Source organism: Ranitomeya imitator, chromosome 2 (genome assembly GCF_032444005.1).
Source record: "Ranitomeya imitator isolate aRanImi1 chromosome 2, aRanImi1.pri, whole genome shotgun sequence".
In the NCBI taxonomy this organism is placed as follows: Eukaryota; Metazoa; Chordata; class Amphibia; order Anura; family Dendrobatidae; genus Ranitomeya; species Ranitomeya imitator.
In genome coordinates this window covers 371839555-371865127 of record NC_091283.1, presented here as the reverse complement: position 1 = coordinate 371865127, position 25573 = coordinate 371839555, and the positions used below count along the sequence as shown (strand labels likewise).

The window sequence follows — 25573 nt, the reverse complement described above, 5'->3', positions numbered from 1 at the left end:
GACCTCATCACAGGTCCTGTGCGCACAGAACAGCCATATATGTGGTGTGCGGCTCTGCAGGTGGAGGTAGGTGCTGGACATTCCCCATTACTGGACACAGGCAGGTTGTAACCCCTTCAGTGTTAGAAGACTTGATAATCCAATTCATAATTACCAGACCCATTTTTACATTTCTCCCATCTATATGTAAAGTAATGTAAGGAAATATAAAGTGCTCAGGTGAACCAGTGCTCAATATAAAATATAATGGTTTGATCTCACCCAAGCTGCCGGACACTGTATACTTCCGCACGACACAGTAGAGATCCAGGGTTGTGAAGCAGAGGCAGGGCTGGAGTTCAGATATCTACCCTGTAGCCCATGTGTAACTCCTGTCCTGACAAGGACAGGCCCCAAATGGACCTCACTATAGGAGGCCAACACACCCAATGTATATGAAGGCAGAGTCCCAAATCCTCTTGAAATATAGTTTCCTCCCTACGCGTTTCAACTCCGGTCATGGAGAATCATCAGGGGAGTCACATGGAAGGAGGTGCCAACGGGCACAGAAATTATAAGTGTAAGTCCGTACAGAATATGGGGCCTGCAGTGGCTAGGCATCCCAAGCTGGGTCATTTTACTTAAACCTAAAAATGAGAAGCTGATTAATAAAGATGAGTTCTCCTTTCTGTTGCCCCTCCACCCGGTTATGCTCACGTTCTATGCCCTTCCGAAGATCCACAAGGGCCTGGATCCGTTAAAGGGCAGACCCATTGTTTCTGGGATAGGAGGTGTTGGACAAAACGTGGGCATCTACATCGATAATGTCTTAAGACCATTTGTGACCTCACTTCCATCGTATGTTAGGGATACCATGGATCTGCTCCGCAGACTTGAAGGTATTTCCCTTGAACCTGGCACCCTCCTGGCCAGTATTGATGTTGAGGCCCTGTACTCCTCAATCCCACATCATTGTGGGATTTGGGGGGTGCAACACTTTTTGAATACAAGGGGGTGCCAGTTCAGGGCCCACAATGAATTTATCATTTCCCTCCTTGAATTTGTACTCAACAACAATTTTTTCTGCTTTGATGGCAGAATCCTCCACCAGCTCAGGGGCACTGCCATGGGCAGCCCATGTGCGCCCAACTACGCAAACTTGTTCCTGGGCTGGTGGGAGGACAGTATTGCCTTTTCTGAGACTCATGAGAATTTTCTGGCCCTTGTGGATCTTTGGGTCAGGTATATAGATGATATTTTTATACTGTGGAGGGGCACCAAGGAGGCCTTTGGTAATGTTGTGGCATCCCTTAATGATAATGAAGTTGGCCTCAGCTTCACTTTTGAAATACAGGAGGAGAGACTACCATTTCTGGACATCCTCATCTCAAAGTCCAGGGGAGGAGAATGTCTTGAAACCACCGTGTACAGGAAGCCGACTGCAACTAACTCCTTATTAAGGTGGGATAGCCATCATCCCTCTTCCCTGAAAAGGGGAATCCCCAAGGGCCAGTACCTTAGGCTGCGCCGCAATTGCTCTAACCAAAGGGATTTTAAAACTAAAGCGGATGATCTTCGGCAGAGGTTCCTGGCCAGGGGTTATCCGGATTGGATCCTCAGGGAAGCATTTCGCCATGCGAATGCACGCGAGAGGGGGACTTTGCTAATACCCCTAAATAGAGAGGAAGAGATCCCCAAAGAGACTAGGGTGATCTGCACCTACAACAATGGGGCAGGACCCGTTAGGGACATTTTGAAAAAACATTGGGGAATTCTGGGGATGGACGAGGACTTAAGAGACATTATTGGCAAGGAACCAAATATAACCTATCGGAGAGGCAGGACTCTAGGTGATAGACTCATGCATAGCCACTTTACCACACCTAGAAAGGAGACATGGCTTCCTCAAAGACCAGTAGGATGTTTCAAGTGTGGAACTTGTGTGGCATGTGACTTCATCCTTACTGGAAAGGAATTCCATGATGAGAATACACAGCAGTCTTATACCATCAGGGACTTTATTAATTGTAGAACGACAGGTATCATATTTAGGGTGAGCTGTGCCTGTGGCATCACCTATATTGGAAAAACCATCAGGGAATTCAGACGACGAGTGGGGGAACACTTTAGGGGATGTACGAAATAAGAGGGACACCCCGATCGCTAAACATGTTCATGATATGCATGGGGGTGACCCTAAGGTCCTGCGATTTATGGGGATTGACAAGGTGCATCCTCCAGCCAGGGGGGGTTGACTTGGATAAAATGCTTCTACAGAGAGAAGCGAGATGGATCTTCCTCCTGGATACATGCCAACCCCGTGGCTTGAACAAACAACTCAATTATAGTTGTTTCCTTTAGGTTTCCCCCAATAAACCCTCGTCCCCCCTTTTTCCCCCTTCTGTTCATTTCCCCCCCTACAACCTTCCCCCTCCCCACCCTCTCCCTTTTACTTTGATTGTCTATACTTTTGTTACTTATGATTTTTCTGTCTGATGGGTCTCTGTTAGTTTACTGCGCCAAAGAAAGCAAGATATGTTATGATCCATTTGGATCTCTCTGGGAACTAGCCACGGCTATGTCCCCTCTAGCCATCTAGGTAACTATGCAGTAGGTGTCCTTTTGACTTGAGTGGGTGACACCGCTGGATCTAGAATGAGCTCCTGTTCTTTTTCTTTTGTTATGTGCATCCAATTTTATATACACTTCACTTATTTGTCATATGGTATATTGTGACAGCCTTTATTTTAGCAAGATGGTCACTACACCCATTGATGTAATCGTGTGAGTCTCTAACCCTCCTCCCCCCTGTTTTGGGTTCATAAGTTATTGCCGCCTATCTGCTTACTTATCACATATGTGTACCTCATATGTGCAGATCTAGGTTTCTTTAAGAACTCCGCTACATCTCGGAACGCCCCCTTTAAACTTGCGCTAGCCGGCGTCTCGTTGTTATGGACGAGGGAGTCGGCTTGCGTTTCAATGCTGGAACGCACTCACCTAGATAACATGTAAGCGCCGAACAGGATGTGATGCGTACAAGATGGCACCGCAACTTCCGGTGTTAGCAGTCCGGTAACCATGCAGACACACATGGTGAGTGTTATGTTCGCACGGCTTTCTGTAACAGTGCTCCATTCATATCTGCGGGGGTCTGTATTGGTATTAATCATACCCCTCAATAATGTCCCAGCATTATTTATATGTTTTGAGCGTAAGCACTGTATGACGCTTCTGGCCGTGCTATGTATCTCTGGATATGGGAGTGCGCATCTTTGTTATACCCATGAAGATGTCGGCGTACTTCATATATCTCTCTTAGCGCTTGTTTTGCATAAATACTTTTAGCAGCACTATATGTTTGTATATAGGGGGGTGCGCATCTCGCACACTTCTCATTAAGGCATAGGCATTTTTAATATCTCTCGGGCGTAATTATCAACTTCGATCATGCTTTGTATCTATGCATTGATGGCACATTATTTACTAGCCTGATCCGCTCCGAGTTTTCCCAAACTCCTAAACACCGCTGATTAGGGGGAGGGGCCTTAGACATATAGAGAGGCTCTGCTGAGATGGGCTGTATTCTACCAGAGACTGTGGACACAGACGGTCACTTCCAGCTTGGGATGCCTAGCCACTGCAGGCCCCATATTCTGTACGGACTTACACTTATAATTTCTGTGCCCGTTGGCACCTCCTTCCATGTGACTCCCCTGATGATTCTCCATGACCGAAGTTGAAACGGGTAGGGAGGAGGAAACTATATTTCAAGAGGATTTGGGACTCTGCCTTCATATACATTGGGTGTGTTGGTCCCCTAGAGTGAGGTCCATTTGGGGCCTGTCCTTGTCAGGACAGGAGTTACACAGGGGCTACAGGGTAAACATGTGAATTTCAGCCCTGCCTCCTTTCACAAACCTGGATCTCTACTGTGTCGTTTGGATGTATACAGTGTCCGGCAGCTTGGGTGAGATCAAACCATTACATTTTATATTGAGCACTGGTTCACTTGAGCACCTTATATTTTCTTTTTGTTTGTGTCCTGTTGGGTGTGCATTTTTTAGTATTTATCATTAAAGGTTATGTTTTATTAGTGGATATCCTCCACAGCTGATTCTGTCTTGAGCCAGAGGGTACATGTATGGTGTGACTATCACACACTATTGCTTCTCTTAAAGTAATGTAAGGGAAGTACCACAAAGAAAGAGATAATAAAATATCTGCACGTTATATCTCTTCATATGTTTCCCCTTATCTCCAGTAATTGTGCTATTGCATGGAATCTTTGATGTTACTCATCATCTTCTCCCCATTCAGGTCCCTACAATATCGGATCCTCTCAGTGGAGATCTTCTATATAAGAGCATTTTACTGATTGACCATCAAGGATGGCTAGAGACAGGGACAAGATGGTGGAGAGGATATTGCACCTCACCCTAGAGATCCTCTTCCGGCTTACTGGAGAGGTGAGAGATTCTGATGACGTCACATTACATCATTCTTATCTATGGGAATACTGTAACAGATGGACAGAACTGGAGAGGTGAGGACTCTGGAAATGTCTGTAGTGAGATTTATTAATGTGTCTCTCCATAACCAGGATTACACAGTGGTGAAGAAGACCTCTAGTGAGCCCTGTCAGGCCCCTGTGTCTGAGGGATGGGGAAGACCCCTGAGCCCAATCACGGGGCCTCCACCTCACCCCCTGACACATGAGGACATCAATGACCAGAAGATCCTAGAACTCACCTACATGATGATTGATCTGCTGACTGGAGAGGTGACACTGCTGGGAATGTTGGGACATTATACAGTAACGCTATGAAAGGGTTGGGTGATGATGGTATCATTGTATGTGTCAGGTTCCTATAAGGTGTCAGGATGTCGCCGTCTATTTGTCCATGGAGGAGTGGGAGTATTTAGAAGGACACAAAGATCTGTACAAGGACGTCATGATGGAGGATCCCCAGCCCCTCACATCACCAGGTAATAGGACAAAATACAGACAGCCTATAATTATCTGTATATAAAGAATAAATTCAGTCCCTGTATACGTTTCTTCTAGTTCTATCAAGTAAGAGGACAACACCAGAGAGATGTCCCAGTCCTATATTTCCTCAGGACTGTTCAGAAGAAAATTCCAATGCTCCTCAGGATCATCAGGTAGATGGAGAGAAGGTGTCATGAGATCTCCCCTATGATGTGTAGATGGCTGTGAAGATCTTGTGTTCAGTCTTGTTTTATCCACCAGAATTGTTATTTTGTACTTGTGTAATGGGAATGGTGGAGAAGGCAAGATTATACACACCCCTGATAAAATGCCAGGTTTTTATCATACCACGATGAACCATTTCAAATTTTTTTCCACCTTTAATGACACTTCTAATCTGTACAAATGCATCAAAGCCAAGGCTCTCTGGTGTGAACAAACAATTTAGGTAGGATACCTATTGTGCTCTCTCCAGGATGAGCTGCCACACTGAAAGAACTTTCCCCAGACTTTGTGTCTCCACCTGAAAATTTTGAATATTGGAGTTTGTATAGATCCGTTAGTGATGGGACATACATTTTCAATTTCAGGACTAATTGGGGAAGAATATGCATATTTTTTCATAACTGTGACACCTGCCTCAGATCAATAGTGATCGATCTGACACAAGCCATGCTATGTTTACTATGTAAAAGAAAAGTAAAATCCCAATAAGAAAAGATGGCAGTTATCGTCTAGAGTGAAGATATTGTTAATGATGTGAACGTCATAAAATCCTGAAGGGCTGAGAACATCCCACAACCCAGCCCACGTGAGGCCAGCAAGGGGGAAGGGTGTGGGTGCAACTTAGGGGCTGATCTGTGTGATCTGTGTTTGTGTAGAGAGATACATATCCATGTATGCACGATTGCGTCACTGGACATTTTCAATCGAGGTTCTCTCTTTCGTTAAACCGAATCATGTCCGTGATCAACTTCTTTGTTAATTCTGTTTATTTTATGTAATTGTATATGCTGTATTGTTTTGTCCCCTTTGTTAAATGTTTTGTATATTTTTATAAACACTGCCTATCATTCTGGATTAAATATAAAATGTAATAGTTCTGTTCCTTTTGTTCTGTAAACCACACCCAATAGCCATATGCTACCTGTCAGCCTGTATAAACGACTGGCTGCAGCGAGTAGTTCTTTGGTTATTGTGGAAATAACAGTGACCCTGCCAGGAGTAAATACATGTACTCCATGCTTTAGAATCGGAGGTGATATACCGTATATACTCGAGTATAAGCCGAGATTTTCAGCCCAAATTTTAGGGCTGAAAGTGCCCCCCTCGGCTTATACTCGAGTCACGGTAGCAGTGGGGTCGGCAGGTGAGGGGCTGAGGGCGCTGGGGTATACTTACCTAGTCCCAGCGATCCTCGCGCTGTCCCTGCCGTCCCACGGGCTTCGGCGCTGCAGCTTCTTCCTCTCTTCAGCGGTCACGTGGGACCGCTCATTACAGAAATGAATAAGCGGCTCCACCTCCCATAGGGGCGGAGCCGCTTATTCATTTCTCTAATCAGCGGTGCCGGTGACCGCTGATAGAGAAAGAAGCTGCAGCGCCGAAGACAGGAGGGGACAGCGCGAGGATCGCCAGGACTAGGTGAGTATGTTATATTCACCTGTCCTCGTTCCAGCCGCCGGGCGCCGATCCATCTTCCCGGCCGGCGCCTCCATCTTCCCGGCGTCTGCGCTCTCTGACTGATCAGGCAGAGGGCGCGATGACGCATATAGTGTGCGCGGCGTCCTCTGCCTGATCAGTCAGAGCAGAGACGCCGGGAAGATGGAGGCGCCGGAACGAGACGCCGGGAGCTGCAATCAAGGGAGGTGAGTATGTGTTTTTTTTTTTTTATTGCAGCAGTAGCAGCGGCAGCACAGATTAATGTGGAGCATCTATGGGGCACAGTGAACGGTGCAGAGCACCGTATAAGGCACAGCTAGGGGGCACAATGAACGGTGCAGAGCACCGTATAAGGCACAGCTAGGGGGCACAATGAACGGTGCAGAGCACCGTATAAGGCACAGCTAGGGGGCACAATGAACGGTGCAGAGCACCGTATAAGGCACAGCTAGGGGGCACAATGAACGGTGCAGAGCACCGTATAAGGCACAGCTAGGGGGCACAGTGAACGGTGCAGAGCACCGTATATGGCACAGCTAGGGGGCACAATGAACGGTGCAGAGCACCGTATATGGCACAGCTATGGGGCACAGTGAACGGTGCAGAGCACTGTATATGGCACAGCTAGGGGGCACAGTGAACGGTGCAGAGCACTATATGGGGCACAGCTATGGGGAAATATGAATGGTGTAGAGCACTATATGGCACAGCTATGGGGAAATAATGATCTATTTTTATTTTTGAAATTCACCGGTAGTTGCTGCATTTCCACCCTAGGCTTATACTCGAGTCAATAAGTTTTCCCAGTTTTTTGTGGCAAAATTAGGGGGGTCGGCTTATACTCGGGTCGGCTTATACTCGAGTATATACGGTATATCAAATGCCTCTGTTAATTGTCGGCCAATCGCGTAATTGTCCGGATGATAGAGGGCAACAGAAAGCTCTTTGGAACAAAAAGGTAACAGGGCGTGGTTCATCATAACTCCCCTGGCTGCGATCTTTACATAATAAGAAATCTGGCATTTTAACAGGGGTGTATATATATATATATATATATATAATTTATTTAGATGTAGATGTGAGTGCATATGTCTATAACTTTTACAATATTAGTTTCAGGGTAAAGATCTGACACATATTGATACTACAGAGACATATGTGCTGGGTGATGAGTTGTGTAAAGAGGAGATTTCTGCAGACAATGATCCAGGTGAGTAATAACCACTAAATGCAGAGAGGTCACAGATCCTTCTCATTCAAGGTTTGGTACCATTTTGTGTTGTTTTTTGTGATTTCTGTTGTCTTTCGGTTTTTCAACTTTAGAGTCACCATTTCTGCCAAAATGAAAGGATAAAATTAATAAAAATATGATATTGCTATAGATAATAAAAGAAGGATGTAAAAAAAAGCATGGACATGAAATATGCCTAAATAGAAAAAAACTTGCAATTTACGTGAACAAGAAACAGAAAATGTGGTAGATACTGCAAGTCCATCTGAAATAGCTGTTTCCTCTCAATTATTCTCAAAGCTACAACAAAAGTGTGAATAAAATGCAGTAATAAATATCAAATACATCTGTAGAGAGGACCAGAAGAATTTGGTTGCTGTTGTTAATATATGAAGGGTTCTTGACAACTATTGATATCCAGATAACAATATTTTTTTTTCGAAACATAGATTTTGGTTGTCTACAAAAACATTGACAGTCATGGACAAAAGTCTTGGCACCTTTGAAATTGTTAAAGAAAATGAAGTATTTCTCCCAGAAAATTATTGCAATTACACACATTTTGTTATACACCAGTGTATTTCTGTTTGTGTGTATTGGAACAACACAAAAAAACAGAGGAAGAAAAGGCAAATTGGACATAATCCACACAAAACCTCCCAAAATGGGACCGACAAAATTGTTGGCACCTTTCCAAAATTGTGGGTAAACAATCTTGTTTCAAGCATGGGATGCTCGTTCAAACTCACCTGTGGCAAGTAATAGGTGTAGGCAATATGAAAATCACACCTGAATCCAGATAAAAAGTGGAGAAGTTGACTCAATCATTGCAATGTGTGTCTGTGTATGCCACACTAAGCATGGGGAACAGAAAGAGGAGAAGAGAAATGTGAGGACTTGAGAAACAAATTATTAAATAATATCAACAATCTCAACGTTACAAATCCATCTCCAGAGATCTTAATATTCCTTTGTACATGATGCGCAACATAATCAAGAAGTTTACAACTCATGGCACTATAGCTAATCTTCCTGCATGTGGATGGTAGAGAAAAATTGATGAAAGGTTGCAACGTGTGATAGTCCAGATGGTGGATAAGCAGCCCCAATTAAGTTGTAAAGAAGTTCAAGCTGTCCTGCAAGCTCGGGTGCATCAGTGTCAGTGTGAACTATCTGCTGACATCTGAATAAAATGAAATGTTAAGGCAGGAGCCCCAGGGGAACCCCACTGCTGACACTGTTAGGGCTGGCTTAACGCACCAAATAATAGGTGGTAATAAGGTGCGTTCGCAGCCCGGGGTCCACCGTGCAGTGATGTTACCTGCTACCCGGTAATGACGGACGCTATATGGTGATATAATAGATGAACACACGCAAGTTACTGTCACCCAGTGTGTACAGAGGAGGACTCTGTTACTTCACAGAACCGCACTACCGAGGAATATAAATGCCGTAGCCTGTTAAAGCTCACAGAGCTCAACAAAGTGAGCGCTAGTGTACAGTCACAGGACTCTGCCCCAAGGACACAGGGTTAGAGTCCCTTGAGACCACTATTGCTCAGCGCCGCAACTGCGGTCCCAGGAAGAAACTACGCTAAAGATTTAGCGCACTATGTGCGTGCAGCTCCGCAATGGTGGATGCCACTAACCACCCTGACTAGGGCCTGGAAAGAGCACTAATTGCGCACGGTGCTGCACTGACGGATGCTGCTAATTTGACGCAGTATACTCGTGCCTAGTGCTGGATGGCACAGTCTGGCGCTAGTTAGCTCAATCACTCAAGTACATACAACAACGCTAGGGAGGGGAATGATTAGGAGCTTTCACCAGATAACAATCACATCCACACACACACACACACACACGAGTTAAGTATTATACTAGCGCATGGCCGAACGGCCATGCGAGCCTTTTATAGATGCAGCCATCTGGCAGCTTCCCAGTGGTCCAATCGGAGCTGCTACAGAACGTGAGCATGTGACCTCCAATGAGAGGTCATCCCACGACATGCTCAGTAGACGAAAAGTAGGACAGTCCCTGGAACATCTGCTCGCCGATGATCAATGCTGGTTACAAAGGCTGAACCTGGGATGGCAGCTGTAACCAGACACACAGTATCAGCTTGAGCCAGACGCTGGGACCGATGTCTCTGCTGAGCAGACTCCACTGCAGCTGGGGAAGAATGGGAGACTGCAGAGGACATGGTTCAAGATTCCCCCTGTGCAGCGGTGGGAACTCGACACCTAACAGACACAGAGGCATAAAAAAGCAAGATTGCAGATTGCCAACACGTACTTGAGTAAGCCAAAATGCTTCTGGGAAAGTGTCTTGTGGATAGATGAGACCAAGAAAGAACACGGGTGAGAGGCAATGTAATCCGCAGTGCTAATCCACCTGTTTCCAACTGTGTCAGTCTTGTCAAAGAGAGCTGGGTGTACCGCCCCTGGGATCTCGTGTGCCCACACAGGAAAACCACAATTCAGGCAATGTCTGTGAAAAAAAAGAGTGAGGGTGGCACTCACCATCTCATTTAAAATTGCCTTTTATTGAGTCACATTATAATGTGGAAGCAGGAGACTCCTCTGTGGAGCATGCCGGACGGCGGCCGTTTCGCGCTAACTGCACTTCTACGGGTTCTGTAGGGTAATGACCCCAAACGTAGTTCAACAAGCACCCAGACATGGGTGGAAACAAAGCGTTGGAGAGTTCTGAAGTGGCCAGCAATGTGTCAGGATCTAATTCCCATATGGATCTCAACACCTGTGCAACGATCTTAATATTGCTGTTGGGAGAAGGCGCCTTCAAATGTGAAAAACCTTCAGCAATTTGAAAAAGAAGAGTGGTCAAAAATTCCAGTGGTATAAGAAGCTTGTTGATGGTTTTAGTAAGTGATTGCAGTCTTTTATTCCAAAGGGAGTGCAACCAAATATTAAGTGGATGGTGCCAACAATTTTGTCGGAGCCATTTTGGGGATTTTTTGTGAAATGATGTCCAATTTGGCTTTTTTGTGATTTCTTGTGTTGTTCCAATACGCACAAAAAATATAAACATGTGTATAAAAAATGTGTAATTGCAAGAATTTTCTGGAAGAAATACTTCATATTCTGGAACAGTTTCAAGGATGCCAACACTTTCAGCCATGACTGTATATTGAAGGTTCTGTTTTACAACCTAGTTACATTCTGTCTTTGTCACTGTTGCCCTGTTTATGGAAGCTTGGCAGCTGCTTTCACGGACAGGCTTGGCACCAGCCACTCCATTTATCACATGCCAGAGTTTGCCCTGGCTTTCACCGTTTAACTTCTGTACAGGCATCTGGACTTGCACAGGGACGCCTGGGCTGGAGCTGCAGGGTCAGCTGCTGACTGTTGGAGCAAGCTGACAGCTAGAAAGGTTGTCACGCAAAATTAGTCCTAAGAGGTCACGTCAGGGAAAGATATCAATGGTCAAAGTACAAGGCTAGGTCAGAAAACTGGCTAAATCAGGAAACACAACAGGCGTAAGGACTAAGGCTATAGACCAGGTTAGCAGAACTTATTGACTGTTAGTGGAAGTCAGAGGATCAGGGGTTAGAAAGCTGATGGTCCTGCCCATGTCTCTCAGGAACGCTGTATGTGATCAATTTTTTTTGCGGCTGTATTAACTTATAAACTTGGATCAAAGTATTGCATGATGCAATTTTTTTTACACGTGGAACATTGATATTAACTCCTTCACCTCGAAGCCTGTTTTCACCTCCCTGACCAGGCCACTTTTTACATTTCTGACCACTGTCACTTAATGTGGTCGTTACTCTAGAACGCTTCAATGGATCCCGCTGATTCTGAGTTTATTTTCTAGTGACATATAGTGGTAACATTTCTTTGATATGACTTGCGTTTATTTGTAAAAAAAAAAACAAAAAACGGAAATTTGGAGAAAAGTTAGAAAATTTCACAATTTTCAAAATTTTAATTTTTATGCCCTTAACCCCTTTCTGACATCGGACGTACTATCCCGTCCATGTGGGGTGGGCCCCTATGACCATGGACGGGATGGTACGTCCAGCGCGATCGGCGGCGCTCACGGGGGGAGCGCCGCCGATCGCGGCCGGGTGTCAGCTGCCTATCGCAGCTGACATCCGGCACTATGTGCCAGGAGCGGTCACGGACCGCCCCCGGCACATTAACCCCCGGCACACCGCGATCAAAGATGATCGCGATGTGCCGGCGGTACAGGGAAGCTTCCCGCAGGGAGGGGGCTCCCTGCGGGCTTCCCTGAGCCCCCCGCAGCAACGCGATGTGATCGCGTTGCTGCGAGGGTCTCACCTCCCTCTCTGCTCCCTCCAGCCCCGGATCCAAGATGGCCGCGGATCCGGGTCCTGCAGGGAGGGAGGTGGCTTCACAGAGCCTGCTTAGAGCAGGCACTGTGAAGGCTGCAGCGCTGCATGTCAGATCAGTGATCTGACAGAGTGCTGTGCAAACTGTCAGATCACTGATCTGTGATGTCCCCCCCTGGGACAAAGTAAAAAAGTAAAAAAAAAAAATTTCAAATGTGTAAAAAAAAAATAAAAAAAAATATTCCAAAATAATGAAAAAAAAAAAAAAATATTATTCCCATAAATACATTTCTTTATCTAAATAAAAAAGAAAAAACAATAAAAGTACACATATTTAGTATCGCCGCGTCCGTAACGGCCCGACCTATAAAACTGGCCCACTAGTTAACCCCTTCAGTAAACACCGTAAGAAAAAAAAAAAAAAATGAGGCAAAAAACAACGCTTTATTATCATACCGCCGAACAAAAAGTGGAATAACACGCGATCAAAAAGACAGATATAAATAAACATGGTACCGCTGAAAACGTCATCTTGTCCTGCAAAAAACGAGCCGCCATACAGCATCATCAGCAAAAAAATAAAAAAGTTATAGTCCTGAGAATAAAGCGATGCCAAAATAATTATTTTTTCTATAAAATAGTTTTTATCGTATAAAAGCGCCAAAACATAAAAAAATGATATAAATGAGGTGTCGCTGTAATCGTACTGACCCGAAGAATAAAACTGCTTTATCAATTTTACCAAACGCGGAACGGTATAAACGCCTCCCCCAAAAGAAATTCATGAATAGCTGGTTTTTGGTCATTCTGCCTCACAAAAATCGGAATAAAAAGCGATCAAAAAATGTCACGTGCCCGAAAATGTTACCAATAAAAACGTCAACTCGTCCCGCAAAAAACAAGACCTCACATGACTCTGTGGACCAAAATATAGAAAAATTATAGCTCTCAAAATGTGCTAACGCAAAAAATAGTTTTTGCAATAAAAAGCGTCTTTCAGTGTGTGACGGCTGCCAATCATAAAAATCCGCTAAAAAACCCGCTATAAAAGTAAATCAAACCCCCCTTCATCACCCCCTTAGTTAGGGAAAAATTAAAAAATGTATTTATTTCCATTTTCCCATTAGGGCTAGGGTTAGAGTTAGGGCTAGGGTTAGGGCTAGGGTTAGGGCTAGGGTTAGGGCTAGGGTTAGGGCTAGGATTAGGGTTAGGGTTAGGGCTACAGTTTGGGTTGGGGCTAAAGTTACAGTTAGTGTTTAGATTACATTTACGGTTGGGAATAGGGTTGGGATTAGGGTTAGGGTGTGTCAGGGTTAGAGGTGTGGTTAGGGTTACTGTTGGGATTAGGGTTAGGGATGTGTTTGGATTAGGGTTTCAGTTATAATTGTGGGGTTTCCACTGTTTAGGCACATCAGGGGCTCTCCAAACGCGACATGGCGTCCGATCTCAATTCCAGCCAATTCTGCGTTGAAAAAGTAAAACAGTGCTTCTTCCCTTCCGAGCTCTCCCGTGTGCCCAAACAGGGGTTTACCCCAACATATGGGGTATCAGCGTACTCAGGACAAATAGGACAACAACTTTTGGGGTCCAATTTCTCCTGTTACCCTTGGGAAAATACAAAACTCGGGGCTAAAACATATTTTTTGTGGGAAAAAAAAGATTTTTTAATTTCACGGCTCTGCGTTATAAACTGTAGTGAAACACTTGGGGGTTCAAAGTTCTCACAACACATCTAGATTAGTTCCCTGGGGGGTCTAGTTTCCAATATGGGGTCACTTGTGGGGGGTTTCTACTGTTTAGGTACATTAGGGGTTCTGCAAACGCAATGTGACGTCTGCAGACCATTCCATCTAAGTCTGCATTCCAAATGGCGCTCCTTCCCTTCCGAGCTCTGCCATGCGCTCAAACGGTGGTTTCCCCCAACATACGGGGTATCAGCGTACTCAGGACAAATTGGACAACAACTTTTGGGGTCGAATTTCTCCTCTTACCCTCGGGAAAATACAAAACTGGGGGCTAAAAAATAATTTTGGGGGGAAAGATTTTTTTTTTTAATTTTCACGGCTCTGCGTTACAAACTGTAGTGAAACACTTGGGGGTTCAAAGCTATCACAACACATCTAGATGAGTTCCTTAGGGGGTCTAGTTTCCAAAATGGTGTCACTTGTGGGAGGTTTCTACTGTTTAGTTACATTAGGGGCTCTGCAAATGCAATGTGACACCTGCAGACCATTCCATCTAAGTCCTCATTCCAAATGGAGCTCCTTCCCTTCCGAGCCCTCCCATGCGCCAAAACATATGGGGTATCAGCGCACTCAGGACAAATTGGACAACAAATTGTGGGGTCGAATTTCTCCTGTTACCCTCGGGAAAATACAAAACTGGGGGCTAAAAAATAATTTTTGTGGGAAAAAATTTTTGTTTTATTTTTACGGCTCTCCATTATAAACTTCTGCGAAGCCCTTGGTGGGTCAAAGCGCTCAGCACACATCTAGATAAGTTCCTAAGGGGGTCTACTTTCCAAAATGGTGTCACTTGTGGGGGGTTTCTACTGTTTAGGTACATTAGGGGCTCTGCAAACGCAATGTGACACCTGCAGACCATTCCATCTAAGTCTGCATTCAAATGGCACTCCTTCCCTTCTGAGCCCTCCCATGTGCCAAAACAGTGGTTCCCCCCACATATGGCGTATCATCGCACTCAGGACAAATTGGGCAACAAATTTTGGGGTCCAATTTCTCCTGTTACCCTCAGGAAAGTACAAAACTGGGGGCTAAAAAAATAATTTTTGTGGGAAAAAAATTTTGTTTTATTTTTACGGCTCTGCATTATAAACTTCTGTGAAGCACTTGGTGGGTCAAAGTGCTCACCACACCTCTAGATAAGTTCCTTAGGGGGTCTACTTTCCAAAATGGTGTCATTTGTGGGGGGTTTCAATGTTTAGGCACATCAGTGGCTCTTCAAACGCAACATGGCGTCCCATCTCAATTCCTGTCAATTTTGCTTTGAAAAGTCAAACGGCGCTCCTTCCCTTCCGAGCTCTCCCATCCGCCCAAATAGTGGTTTACCCCCACATATGGGGTATCAGCGTACTCAGGACAAATTGTACAACAACTTTTGGGGTCCAATTTCTTCTCTTACCCTTGGGAAAATAAAAAATTGGGGGCAAAAAGATAATTTTTGTGAAAAAACATGATTTTTTATTTTTACGGTTCTACATTATAAACTTCTGTGAAGCACTTGGTGGGTCAAAGTGCTCACTACACCTCTAGATAAGTTCCTTAGGGGGTCTGCTTTCCAAAATGGTGTCACTTGTGGGGGGTTTCAATGTTTAGCCACATCAGGGGCTCTCCAAACGAAACATGGCGTCCCATCTCAATTCCAGTCAATTTTGCATTGAAAAGTCAAATGGCACTCCTTCGCTTCCGAGCTCTGCCATGCGCCCAAACAGTGGTTTACCCCCACATGTGGGGTATTGGCATACTCAGGACAAATTGTACAACAATGTTTGGGGTCCATTTTCTCCTGTTACCCTTGGTAAAATAAAACAAATTGGAGCTGAATTAAATTTTTTGTGAAAAAAAGTTAAATGTTCATTTTTATTTAAACATTCAAAAAATTCCTGTGAAGCACCAGAAGGGTTAATAAACTTCTTGAATATGGTTTTGAGCACCTTGAGGGGTGTAGTTTTTAGAATGGTGTCACACTTGGGTATTTTCTATCATATAGACCCCTCAAAATGACTTCAAATGAGATGTGGGCCCTAAAATAAAATGGTGTTGTAGAAATGAGAAATTGCTGGTCAACTTTTAACCCTTATAACTCCCTAACAAAAAAAAATTTTGGTTCCAAAATTGTGCTGATGTAAAGTAGACATGTGGGAAATGTTACTTATTAAGTATTTTGTGTGACATATCTCTGTGATTTAATTGCATAAAAATTCAAAGTTGGAAAATTGCGAAATTTTCATAATTTTCGCCAAATTTCCGTTTTTTTCACAAATAAACGCAGGTACTATCAAAGAATTTTTACCATTGTCATGAAGTACAATATGTCACGAGAAAACAGTGTCAGAATCACCAGGATCCATTGAAGCGTTCCAGAGTTATAACCTCATAAAGGGACAGTGGTCAGAATTGTAAAAATTGGCCCGGTCATTAACGTGCAAACCACCCTTGGGGGTAAAGGGGTTAAATCAGAGCGTCATATTGCACAAAATAGTTAATAAATAATATTTCCCACATGTCTATTTTACAGCAGCACAATTTTGGAAACATAATTTTTTTGTTAGAAAGATATAATGGTTAAAAGTTGTCCAGCGATTTCTCATTTTTACAACAAAATTTGCAAGACCATTTTTTTTAGAGACCACCTCACATTTGAAGTGACTTTGAAGGGCCTATATGACAGAAAATACCCTAAAATGACACCATTCTAAAAACTGCACCCCTCAAGGTACTTAAAACCACATTCAAGTTTATTAACCTTTCAGGGGCTTCACAGGAATTTTTGGAGGTGGAAGAAAAAAATAAACATTTACTTTTCTTTCACAAAAATGTTCCTTTAGACCTTAGAAATCTACTGTTTGGGCACACGGCAGGGCTCGAAAGGGAAGGAGCGCCATTTAGCTTTTTGAATGCAAAATTTGCTGGCATAATTAGCAGTTGCCGTGTTGGGTTTGGAGAGCCCCTGATGTGCCTAAACTGTGGAAACCCCAAACAAATGACACCATTTTGGAATCTAGACCCCTTAGGGAACTTATCTAGATGTGTATTGAGCACCTTGAACCCCCAGGTGCTTCACAGAAGTTTATAGCATTAAGACATGAAAAAACAATTTCATTTTTCCCAGATAAATCTTTTTTTAGCTCCAAATTTTGCATTTTCATAAGAGTAACAAGAGAAATTGTTCCATACAATTTGTTGTGCAGTTTCTCCTGAGTACACTGAAACCCAATATGTGGAGGAATGCTACTGTTTGGGTGTACGGCAGAGCTTGGAAGGAAAGAACGCCATTTCACTTTTTGAATGTAAAATTTATTGGAATAATTAGCGGGTGCCATGTAGCATTTGGAGAGCCCCTGATGTGCCTAAACAATGGAAACCCAGCTCAAGTGACCACATTTTGGAAATTATAACCCTTTGGGAATTTATCTACAGATGTAGTGACGATTTTTGACTCCATGGGTGTTTTCCAGAAACAGGCAGCACTGGATGTTGCTGAGTGAAAATTGCAAACTGCCTTTGTAGTGACCAGTATGCTGTAGTGACCAGTACATTACAGTCACCAGTACATTATGCCCAGCTCATGCTTCTGGAGACACGCACCTGTAAGTTCGGCGGGCTCTCATCACTACAGAAATTCCCAACATGTGGGCGCTAAGTGTTTAGGCACACTGGGGCTCAGAAGGGAGGGGGAGGATTTGGGAGCGGAGAATTTGCTGAAATTCGTTTGGGGAGTGTGAAGCCATTTAGCTTTTCCAGAGCCTTTGTGCTACCAGTAACGTGAAATCCCCCTATATTTCCATTAAAAGATGACAGACCTGAGTGGGGACTTGATTTTTTGTGGATTTAGTTGAAGCTTTTATTGGGTACATTTTACATAACGTTTAGGATCACATTTATCCGCCGCTCTACGCTGAGCACTTTGGGATTTCCATCTAAATCTCTGAGTGACTTGACAGATGAAACCCCTGAGGGATCCATTCACTATAATGAGGCAGCAGATTTACTTTGGACTCCGTCTGGCTTCTGTTCAGCGTTGTCCTTTTCAGAAGTGCACAAAACACTTTTATGCAATCCTATGTGAAGTCCTATACAGCCTGGGGCTCCCGGTGCCCGATTCCTGCACTTCAGCTCAGAGGGTGCCCGGTCACAGTTCCCCCTCCGAACTCCTTTGTTCTCCTTTGCTTCTCCCCTCTTGCTATCAATGCCACCCATTTCATTCTATTCTGTCCTGGAGCTGCAGCACCACACGTCGCTGCACGGCCCCACTATCTGCTCACATTCCTCTCCTCCAACTCCTCTCAACAACTCCCCAACTACAACTAACTAACTCCTCCTCCAGACCAGAATATACACTGCTCAAAAAAACAAAAAAACAAAGGGAACACTTAAACAACAGAATATAACTCCCAAGTAAATCAAACTTCTGTGAAATCAAACTGTCCACTTAGGTAGCGACACTGATTGACAATCAGTTTCACATGCTGTTGTGCAAATGGAATAGACAACAGATGGAAATTATTGGCAATTATCAAGACACCCTTAATACAGGAGTGGTTCTGCAGGTGGGGACCACAGACCACATCTCAGTACCAATGCTTTCTGGCTGATGTTTTGAATGTTGGTTGTGCTTTCACATTCGTGGTAGCATAATACGGACTCTACAACCCACACAAGTGGCTCAGGTAGTGTAGCTCATCCAGGATGGCACAGCAATGTGAGCTGTGGCAAGAAGGTTTGCTGTGTCTGTCAGCGTAGTGTCCAGAGGCTGGAGGCGCTACCAGGAGACAGTCCAGTACAGCAGGAGATGTGGAGGGGGTAGTAGGAGGGCAACAACCCAACAGTAGGATGGCTACATCAGCCTTTGTGCAAGGAGGAATAGGAGGAGCACTGCCAGAGCCCTGCAAAATGATCTCCAGCAGGCCACAAATGTGCATATGTCTGCACAAACAGTTAGAAACTGATTCCATGAGGATGATCTGAGTGCCCGACGGCCACACATGGGGGTTGTGCTCACAGCCCAACACTGTGCAGGATGCTTGGCATTTGCCACAGAACACCAGTATTGGCAAATTTGCCACTGGCGCCCTGTGCTCTTCACAGATGAAAGCAGGTTCACACTAAGCACATGTGATAGAGTCTGGAGATGCCATGGAGAGCGATCTGCCTGCAACTTCCTTCAGCGTGACCTGTTTGGCAGTGATTCAGTAATGGTGAGGAGTGGCATTTCTTTGGAAGGCCGCACAGTCCTCCATGTGCTCGCCAGAGGTAGCCTGACTGCCATTAGGTACTGAGATGAGATTCTCAGACCCCTTGTGAGACCATATGCTGGTACGGTTGGCCCTGGGTTCCTCCTAATGCAGGACAATACCAGACTTCATGTGGCTGGAGTGTGTCAGCAGTTCCTGCAAGATGAAGGCATTTAAGCTATGGACTGGCACGCCTGTTCCCCAGACCTGAATCCAATTGAACACATCTGGGACATCATGTCTCGCACCATCCACCAACGTCACGTTGCACCACAGACTGTCCAGGAGTTGGCGGATGCTTTAGTCCAGGTCTGGGTGGAGATCCCTCAGGAGACCATCCACCGCCTCATCAGGAGCATGCCAAGGTGTTGTACAGTAGGGAGGTCATACAGGCACGTGGAGGCCACACACAATACTGAGCATCTTTTCCTTGTCATGAGGCATTTCCACTGAAGTTGGATCAGCCTGTAATTTGATTTTCCACTTTGATTTTGAGTATCGCTCCAAATCCAGACCTCCCTGGGATATTCATTTTGATTTACATTGATGATTGTTATGTTTTATTGTTCTGAACACATTCCACTATGCAATGAATATAAATTTGCAACTGCAATATTTCATTCAGAGATATCAAGGATGTGGTATTTTAGTGTTCCCTTTATTTTTTTGAGCAGTGTGTTATGAAAGGCAATTCCGTATCACAATGGACATGGAGGTCAGAGCACATACAGTGATCTGACAATAACCCAAAATAATAGAACGAGCTCTGAGACGTGGGAACTCTGCAGACCGCAATCCCTGATCCTCTCCAAACACAACTAGAGGCAGCCGTGGATTGCGCCTAACGCTACCTATGCAACTCGGCACAGCCTGAGAAACTAACTAGCCTGAAGATAGAAAAAATAAGCCTACCTTGCCTCAGAGAAATACCCCAAAGGAAAAGGCAGCCCCCCACATGTAATGACTGTGAGTAAGATGAAAAGACAAACGTAGGGATGAAATAGATTCAGCAAAGTGAGGCCCGATATTCTAGACAGAACGAGGATAGGAAAGATAACTTTGCGGTCTACACAAAACCCTAAAGAAAACCACGCAAAGGGGCAAATAGACCCTCCGTACCGAACTAACAGCACGGAGGTACACCCTTTGCGTCCCAGAGCTTCCAGCAAAACAAATAGACAAGCTGGACAGAAAAAATAGCAACAAATAGCAAAGAAGCACTTAGCTATGCAGAGCAGCAGGCCACAGGAATGATCCAGAGAAACACAAGTCCAACACTGGAACATTGACAGGAAGCATGAATCAAAGCATTAGGTGGGGTTAAGTAGAGAAGCACAAACGACCTCACCATATCACCTGAGGCAGGAAACTCAGAAGCAGCAGTACCAGTTTCCTCCACAAACGGAAGCTCCCAGAGAGAATCAGCCGAAGTACCACTTGTGACCACAGGAGGGAGCTCTGCCACAGAATTCACAACAGCAGTGTATATATCTGGGGGAAGCTCTCCTGAATCCGGGTTCAGGGGTCCCTTTTCTGGCCTGGATTCAGAATGTGTTGCATGTAGATGTATTACCTGTTAAAGGGAATCTTCCTTGCCTCCAGGCATGACATCACCCTCCCCGAAAGGAAGGCAACATCACTGTAACAACCGGTTACCTGGGGTGTTACAGAAGCATCGTTTGGCCGACCGCAATCAAAAGTATATTTGTCAACCTTATCCAAGTCTAATCAGTGTAAAAATTTCAGACTTTAGACCATAATACAGTCAATCTGCAGATAGGAATTTGATCCAGTGTTGTGTCAATATAACTTCACTAGCTATTGAACCCGTTCTACGCCCGGGTGGCTAGCATCTATATTGGTATATGGTCTCCATCCTGGTATGTGCTGCTCCATCCTGCGTCCCCATCCTGTCATGAGCTGCTCCATCCTGCGTTCCCATCCTGACATGTGCTGCACCCATCCTGCACCCCCATTCTGACATGTGCTGCTCCCATCCTGCACCCCCATTCTGACATGTGCTGCTCCATCCTGCGTCCCCATCCTGTCATGTGCTGCACCCATCCTGCGCCCCCATCCTGCCATGTGTTGCACTCATCTTGCGTCCCCATTCTGTCATGTCTTGCACCCATCCTGCACCCCCATTCTGTCATGTGCTGCTTCCATCCTGCGCCCCCATTGTGACATGTGCTGCTCCCATCCTGCGCCCCCATTCTGACATGTTCTGCACCCATCTTGCGCCCCCATTCTGTCATGTGTTGCACCCATCCTGCACCCCCATTCTGTCATGTGCTGCTCCCATCCTGCGCCCCCATTCTGACATGTGCTGCACCCATCCTGCGCCTCCATTCTGACATGTTCTGCACCCATCCTGCTCCTCCATTCTGTCATTTACTGCTCCCATCCTGTCATGTGCTGCTCCCATCCTGTGCCCCCGTTCTGTCATGTGCTGCTCCCATCCTGTGCCCCCGTTCTTTCATGTGCTGCTCCCATCCTGTGCCCCTGTTCTGTCATGTGCTGCTCCCATCCTGCGCCCGTTCTGTCATGTGCTGCTGCCATCCTGCGCCCCCGTTCTGTCATGTGCTGCTCCCATCCTGCGCCCCCGTTCTGTCATGTGCTGCTCCCATCCTGCGCCCGTTCTGTCATGTGTTGCTGCCATCCTGCGCCCCCGTTCTGTCATGTGCTGCTCCCATCCTGCGCCCGTTTTGTCATGTGCTGCTGCCATCGTGCGCCCGTTCTGTCATGTGCTGTTCCCATCCTGCGCCCCCGTTCTGTCATGTGATGCTCCCATCCTGTGCCCCCGTTCTTTCATGTGCTGCTCCCATCCTGCGCCCCTGTTCTGTCATGTGCTGCTCCCATCCTGCGCCCGTTCTGTCATGTGCTGCTGCCATCCTGCGCCCGTTCTGTCATGTGCTGCTCCCATCCTGCGCCCCCGTTCTGTCATGTGCTGCTCCCATCCTGCGCCACCATTGTATTATATGCCCCCCATAAGATGCTCCATTATATATGCCCCGTATGCTGCTGCCATATATATATAAAAAAAAAAATACCATACTCACCTATCGTCGCTGGGCGCCCAGTGCTGGGGGCCTGAGCAGGCGGGGACACCGGCGCGCTGTGGTGGTCAGGTGCCGGAGTCACCGCTAGCTCAGGCCCCCAGCACTTGGTATACTCACCTGTCTGTCCCGTTCCACCGCTGCGCGCCACCATCTTCCGGCTCCTCTGGCTGTGACTGTTTAGTCAGAGGGCGGCGCCGGCGCGCATTAAGCGCGTCATCGCGCCCTCTGAACTGGGAACGTCACAGCAGAGGACCCGGGAGACGGAGCCACACGCAGCGCTGGAACGGGGGACAGGTGAACATACTTACCCTCCTGGCGGTCCCTGACTCTCCGGTGGAGATCGCGGGGTGCGTTCAGTGTTTACGCATACCGCGATCTCCTGGGAGCGTCACTCTGTGAGGCCCAGACTGCGCCGGCGCTTGCGCAGTCTATAAAGGCTTCGGACAGAGTGACGCTCCCAGCGTTATATTATAGATTCCTAGGAGTTGGGGAATTCAGTTACTTTATAATTACTACCTAACCTATCAATTCTCTAACTAGAAAGGGAAAAGTTCATCCCAGTTTGTGTAAGCAGATAATGACCAGTAAACATCCTATCTAAATCTCCATTTATATACTGTACACAATTAGTATTCTAAGCTTTGAGCTATTATACAGTTTTAGACATGTATTCATAATGGTTTAAAAAACACTATGATAAAAACATGCGTTAATAACACAAACTTAATACGATGTAACACAACACAGTGTTTATCAAAAAATGGTTATTAAGTACTTTTATGTCTTTTTGTTAGTTATATGCTGACTTTTAGGGTATGTGCACACGTTGCGGATTTGCCTGTGGAATTTTCTGTGCGGATTCTGCATCTCTTGGCAGAAAACGCAGGTCAAAATCTGCGCTTTTTTTTGAGGATTTTGTGCGTTTTTGTTGTGGATTTACTGCAGAACCTGTGCGGATTTAATGCGTTTTTACCCCTGCAAATTTGTATTATGGAATGGGTGCAGAAACGCTGCAGATCCGCACAAAGAATTTACATGGTCCTTTTTTTAATCCACTGCATTTTCCGTGCGGAATTTTCTGCACCATTAGCACAGCATTTTTTTTTTTGCCAATGATTTACATTGTACTGTAAATCACTTGCGAAACTGCAGCGTTTCTGTGCAGAAAAAAACGCTGCGGATCCGCAGGAAATCTGCAACGTGTGCACATACCCTCATACAAAAATAGTACATAATATTGATATAATATCACTGTGGTATTAATTCAAAATAATAATATATCTTTCTTTCTCCTTAGATGACTCTATAAGAAACTCAGAGGGACGTGTGATGTCTTCAGATTTTAAAGTAAATGATCATGATATCACACAAGGTGCAGATGAAGATGAAGAGGATGCAATTATCCCTGATGTACCTTCGGAGCTTTACAGCAAAGATCTATCATCTGATCCCTTTCAACAGTTTCTATCTTCTGATTCATTACAGACTATTGTGCAATATAGGATCAACAGCAGAGGTGTTTTGGAACATCAAAGTACTCACACAGAGAAGACATTTGCATGTATGGATTTTTTCATAGATAGATCAGATAGTGTTAAACAAGAGAGAAGTGACATAGAAGTAGAGGAATTTTCATCTTCAGAATTTGTTACACATCAGATAAGTCACACAGGCGAGAATATATATTCATGTTTTAAATGCAGAAAATGTTTTTCAGAAAAATCACGCCTTGTTAAACATGAAAGAATTCACACAAGGGAGAGACCTTTTTCATGTTCAGAATGTGGGAAACTATGTAAACAGAAATCTGATCTGATTACACATCAGAGAATTCACACAGGTGAGAAACCATTCTTATGCACAGAATGTGGAAAATGTTTTAACCAAAAAACGCATCTTATTAGGCATCAGAAAATCCATACAGGGGAGAAGCCGTATTCATGCTTACTATGTGGAACTTGTTTTGTACAGAAATCACATCTTGTTAGACACGAGAAAAGTCACACAGGGGAGAAGCCATATTCATGTTCACAATGTGGAACACGTTTTATTCAGAAATCACATCTTATTAGACATGAGAGAAGTCACACTGGGGTGAAGCCATATTCATGTTCACAATGTGGAAAATGTTTTAACCAGAAATCAGGGCTTGTTAGGCATCAGGCATCCAGTCCTGTTCACCAGGAAAAGACTCACACAGAATCAAAACCATTTTTATGTCCTGAATGTGGGAAAAGTTTTGTGCACAAAAAGAATCTACTTAAGCATCAACAAATGCACAAAAGGAAGAAGTAATTTACTTTTATTTCTACAAGTGCAATATATCATGCAACCCAAATTCCAAAACGTTGGGACGATGGGTAAAATGCAAAGAAAAAAAAGAATGCAATGATTGTGAAATATCTTTCAGTCATAGTTTATTCACAACAGAACATAGAACACAGATCACTAGATGAATGTTAAATTTCCATTTAATGTGACAAAATTAACTAATTTAGAAATTAATGGCAGCAACACATCTCAAAAAAATTGGAACAGGGCTATGTCTACAATTGTGCAGCAGCCCCTCTTCTTTTTGCAATAGTCTAAACATCTTGGAAGTGAGGAGAGCAATTGCTTCAGTTTTGGGAGAGGAATGTCCCTATCTTGTCGCATGTAGGATTCAAGTCGCTCAACAGTATGGGGACTTTGTTGGATTTTTTTTCTTCACATGCCATTTGGTGAAAGGTCTTGATTGAAGGCGGCCAGTTCATCACCAGAACTTTTCTTCTGGTAAGCCGTGCTGTTGTGATGGATGCAGTATGTGGTTTAGCTGTGTCTTAGTGAAATATACAAGGCCTTCTCTGAAATACACATGGTCTGGATGAAGCATATGTTGTTCTAAAACCTTAATATTGCTCAGCATTGAATGTGTCTTCCAAGGTGTCTGCGTTGCCAATAACGTAGGCACCAATGCAACCCCATACCATGAGAGATGCAGGCTTCTGAACTGTGAACTGATAACAAACTGGATGGTCCCTCTCCTTTTGGGTCTGCAGGGCACAGTGTCCTTGGTTTCCATAAAAAAATAACATTTTGATCTATTTGGCCACAGGAGAGTTTAACATTTTGCCTCAGTCCGTTTGATCTATCTTCTATGTTCTATTGTGAAAAAAATATGGCAATTATAGATTTCTAAATTATTGCCTTCTTGTTTTCTTTACATTTTAGATTTTTTGCTATCAGGCTTGTATAACAGAGCTTGTTCTCCAAATTGATATATAGGTATTTATTTGCAATCGAACATGTGTATTATATGTTTGTGGCCATAACTGTTATTCAAAACCTGATACCAATTGTTAATAAATGTTGGTTTGAACACT

At 44.6% G+C, this 25573-nt stretch overlaps 1 protein-coding gene across 1 annotated transcript; it reads left to right on the top strand.

The window, feature by feature from the left end:
* LOC138663970 (zinc finger protein 2-like) lies at positions 1-25573 on the top strand. The gene is made up of 7 exons (XM_069750361.1): positions 1-66; positions 4300-4448; positions 4583-4762; positions 4845-4968; positions 5048-5145; positions 7745-7841; positions 23509-25573. Exons 2-7 carry the CDS (start codon positions 4371-4373, stop codon positions 24504-24506), a joined length of 1575 nt encoding a protein of 524 aa, XP_069606462.1. The 5' UTR covers positions 1-66; positions 4300-4370; the 3' UTR covers positions 24507-25573.

Coding starts and splice junctions, on each gene's coding strand:
- LOC138663970 (XM_069750361.1), top strand. CDS start 4,371: ATGGCTAGAGACAGGGACAAGATGGTGGAGAGGATATTGCACCTCACC. Junction 4,969..5,047: donor CCAGCCCCTCACATCACCAG/GTAATAGGACAA, acceptor CGTTTCTTCTAG/TTCTATCAAGTAAGAGGACA. Junction 5,146..7,744: donor ATGCTCCTCAGGATCATCAG/GTAGATGGAGAG, acceptor TTACAATATTAG/TTTCAGGGTAAAGATCTGAC.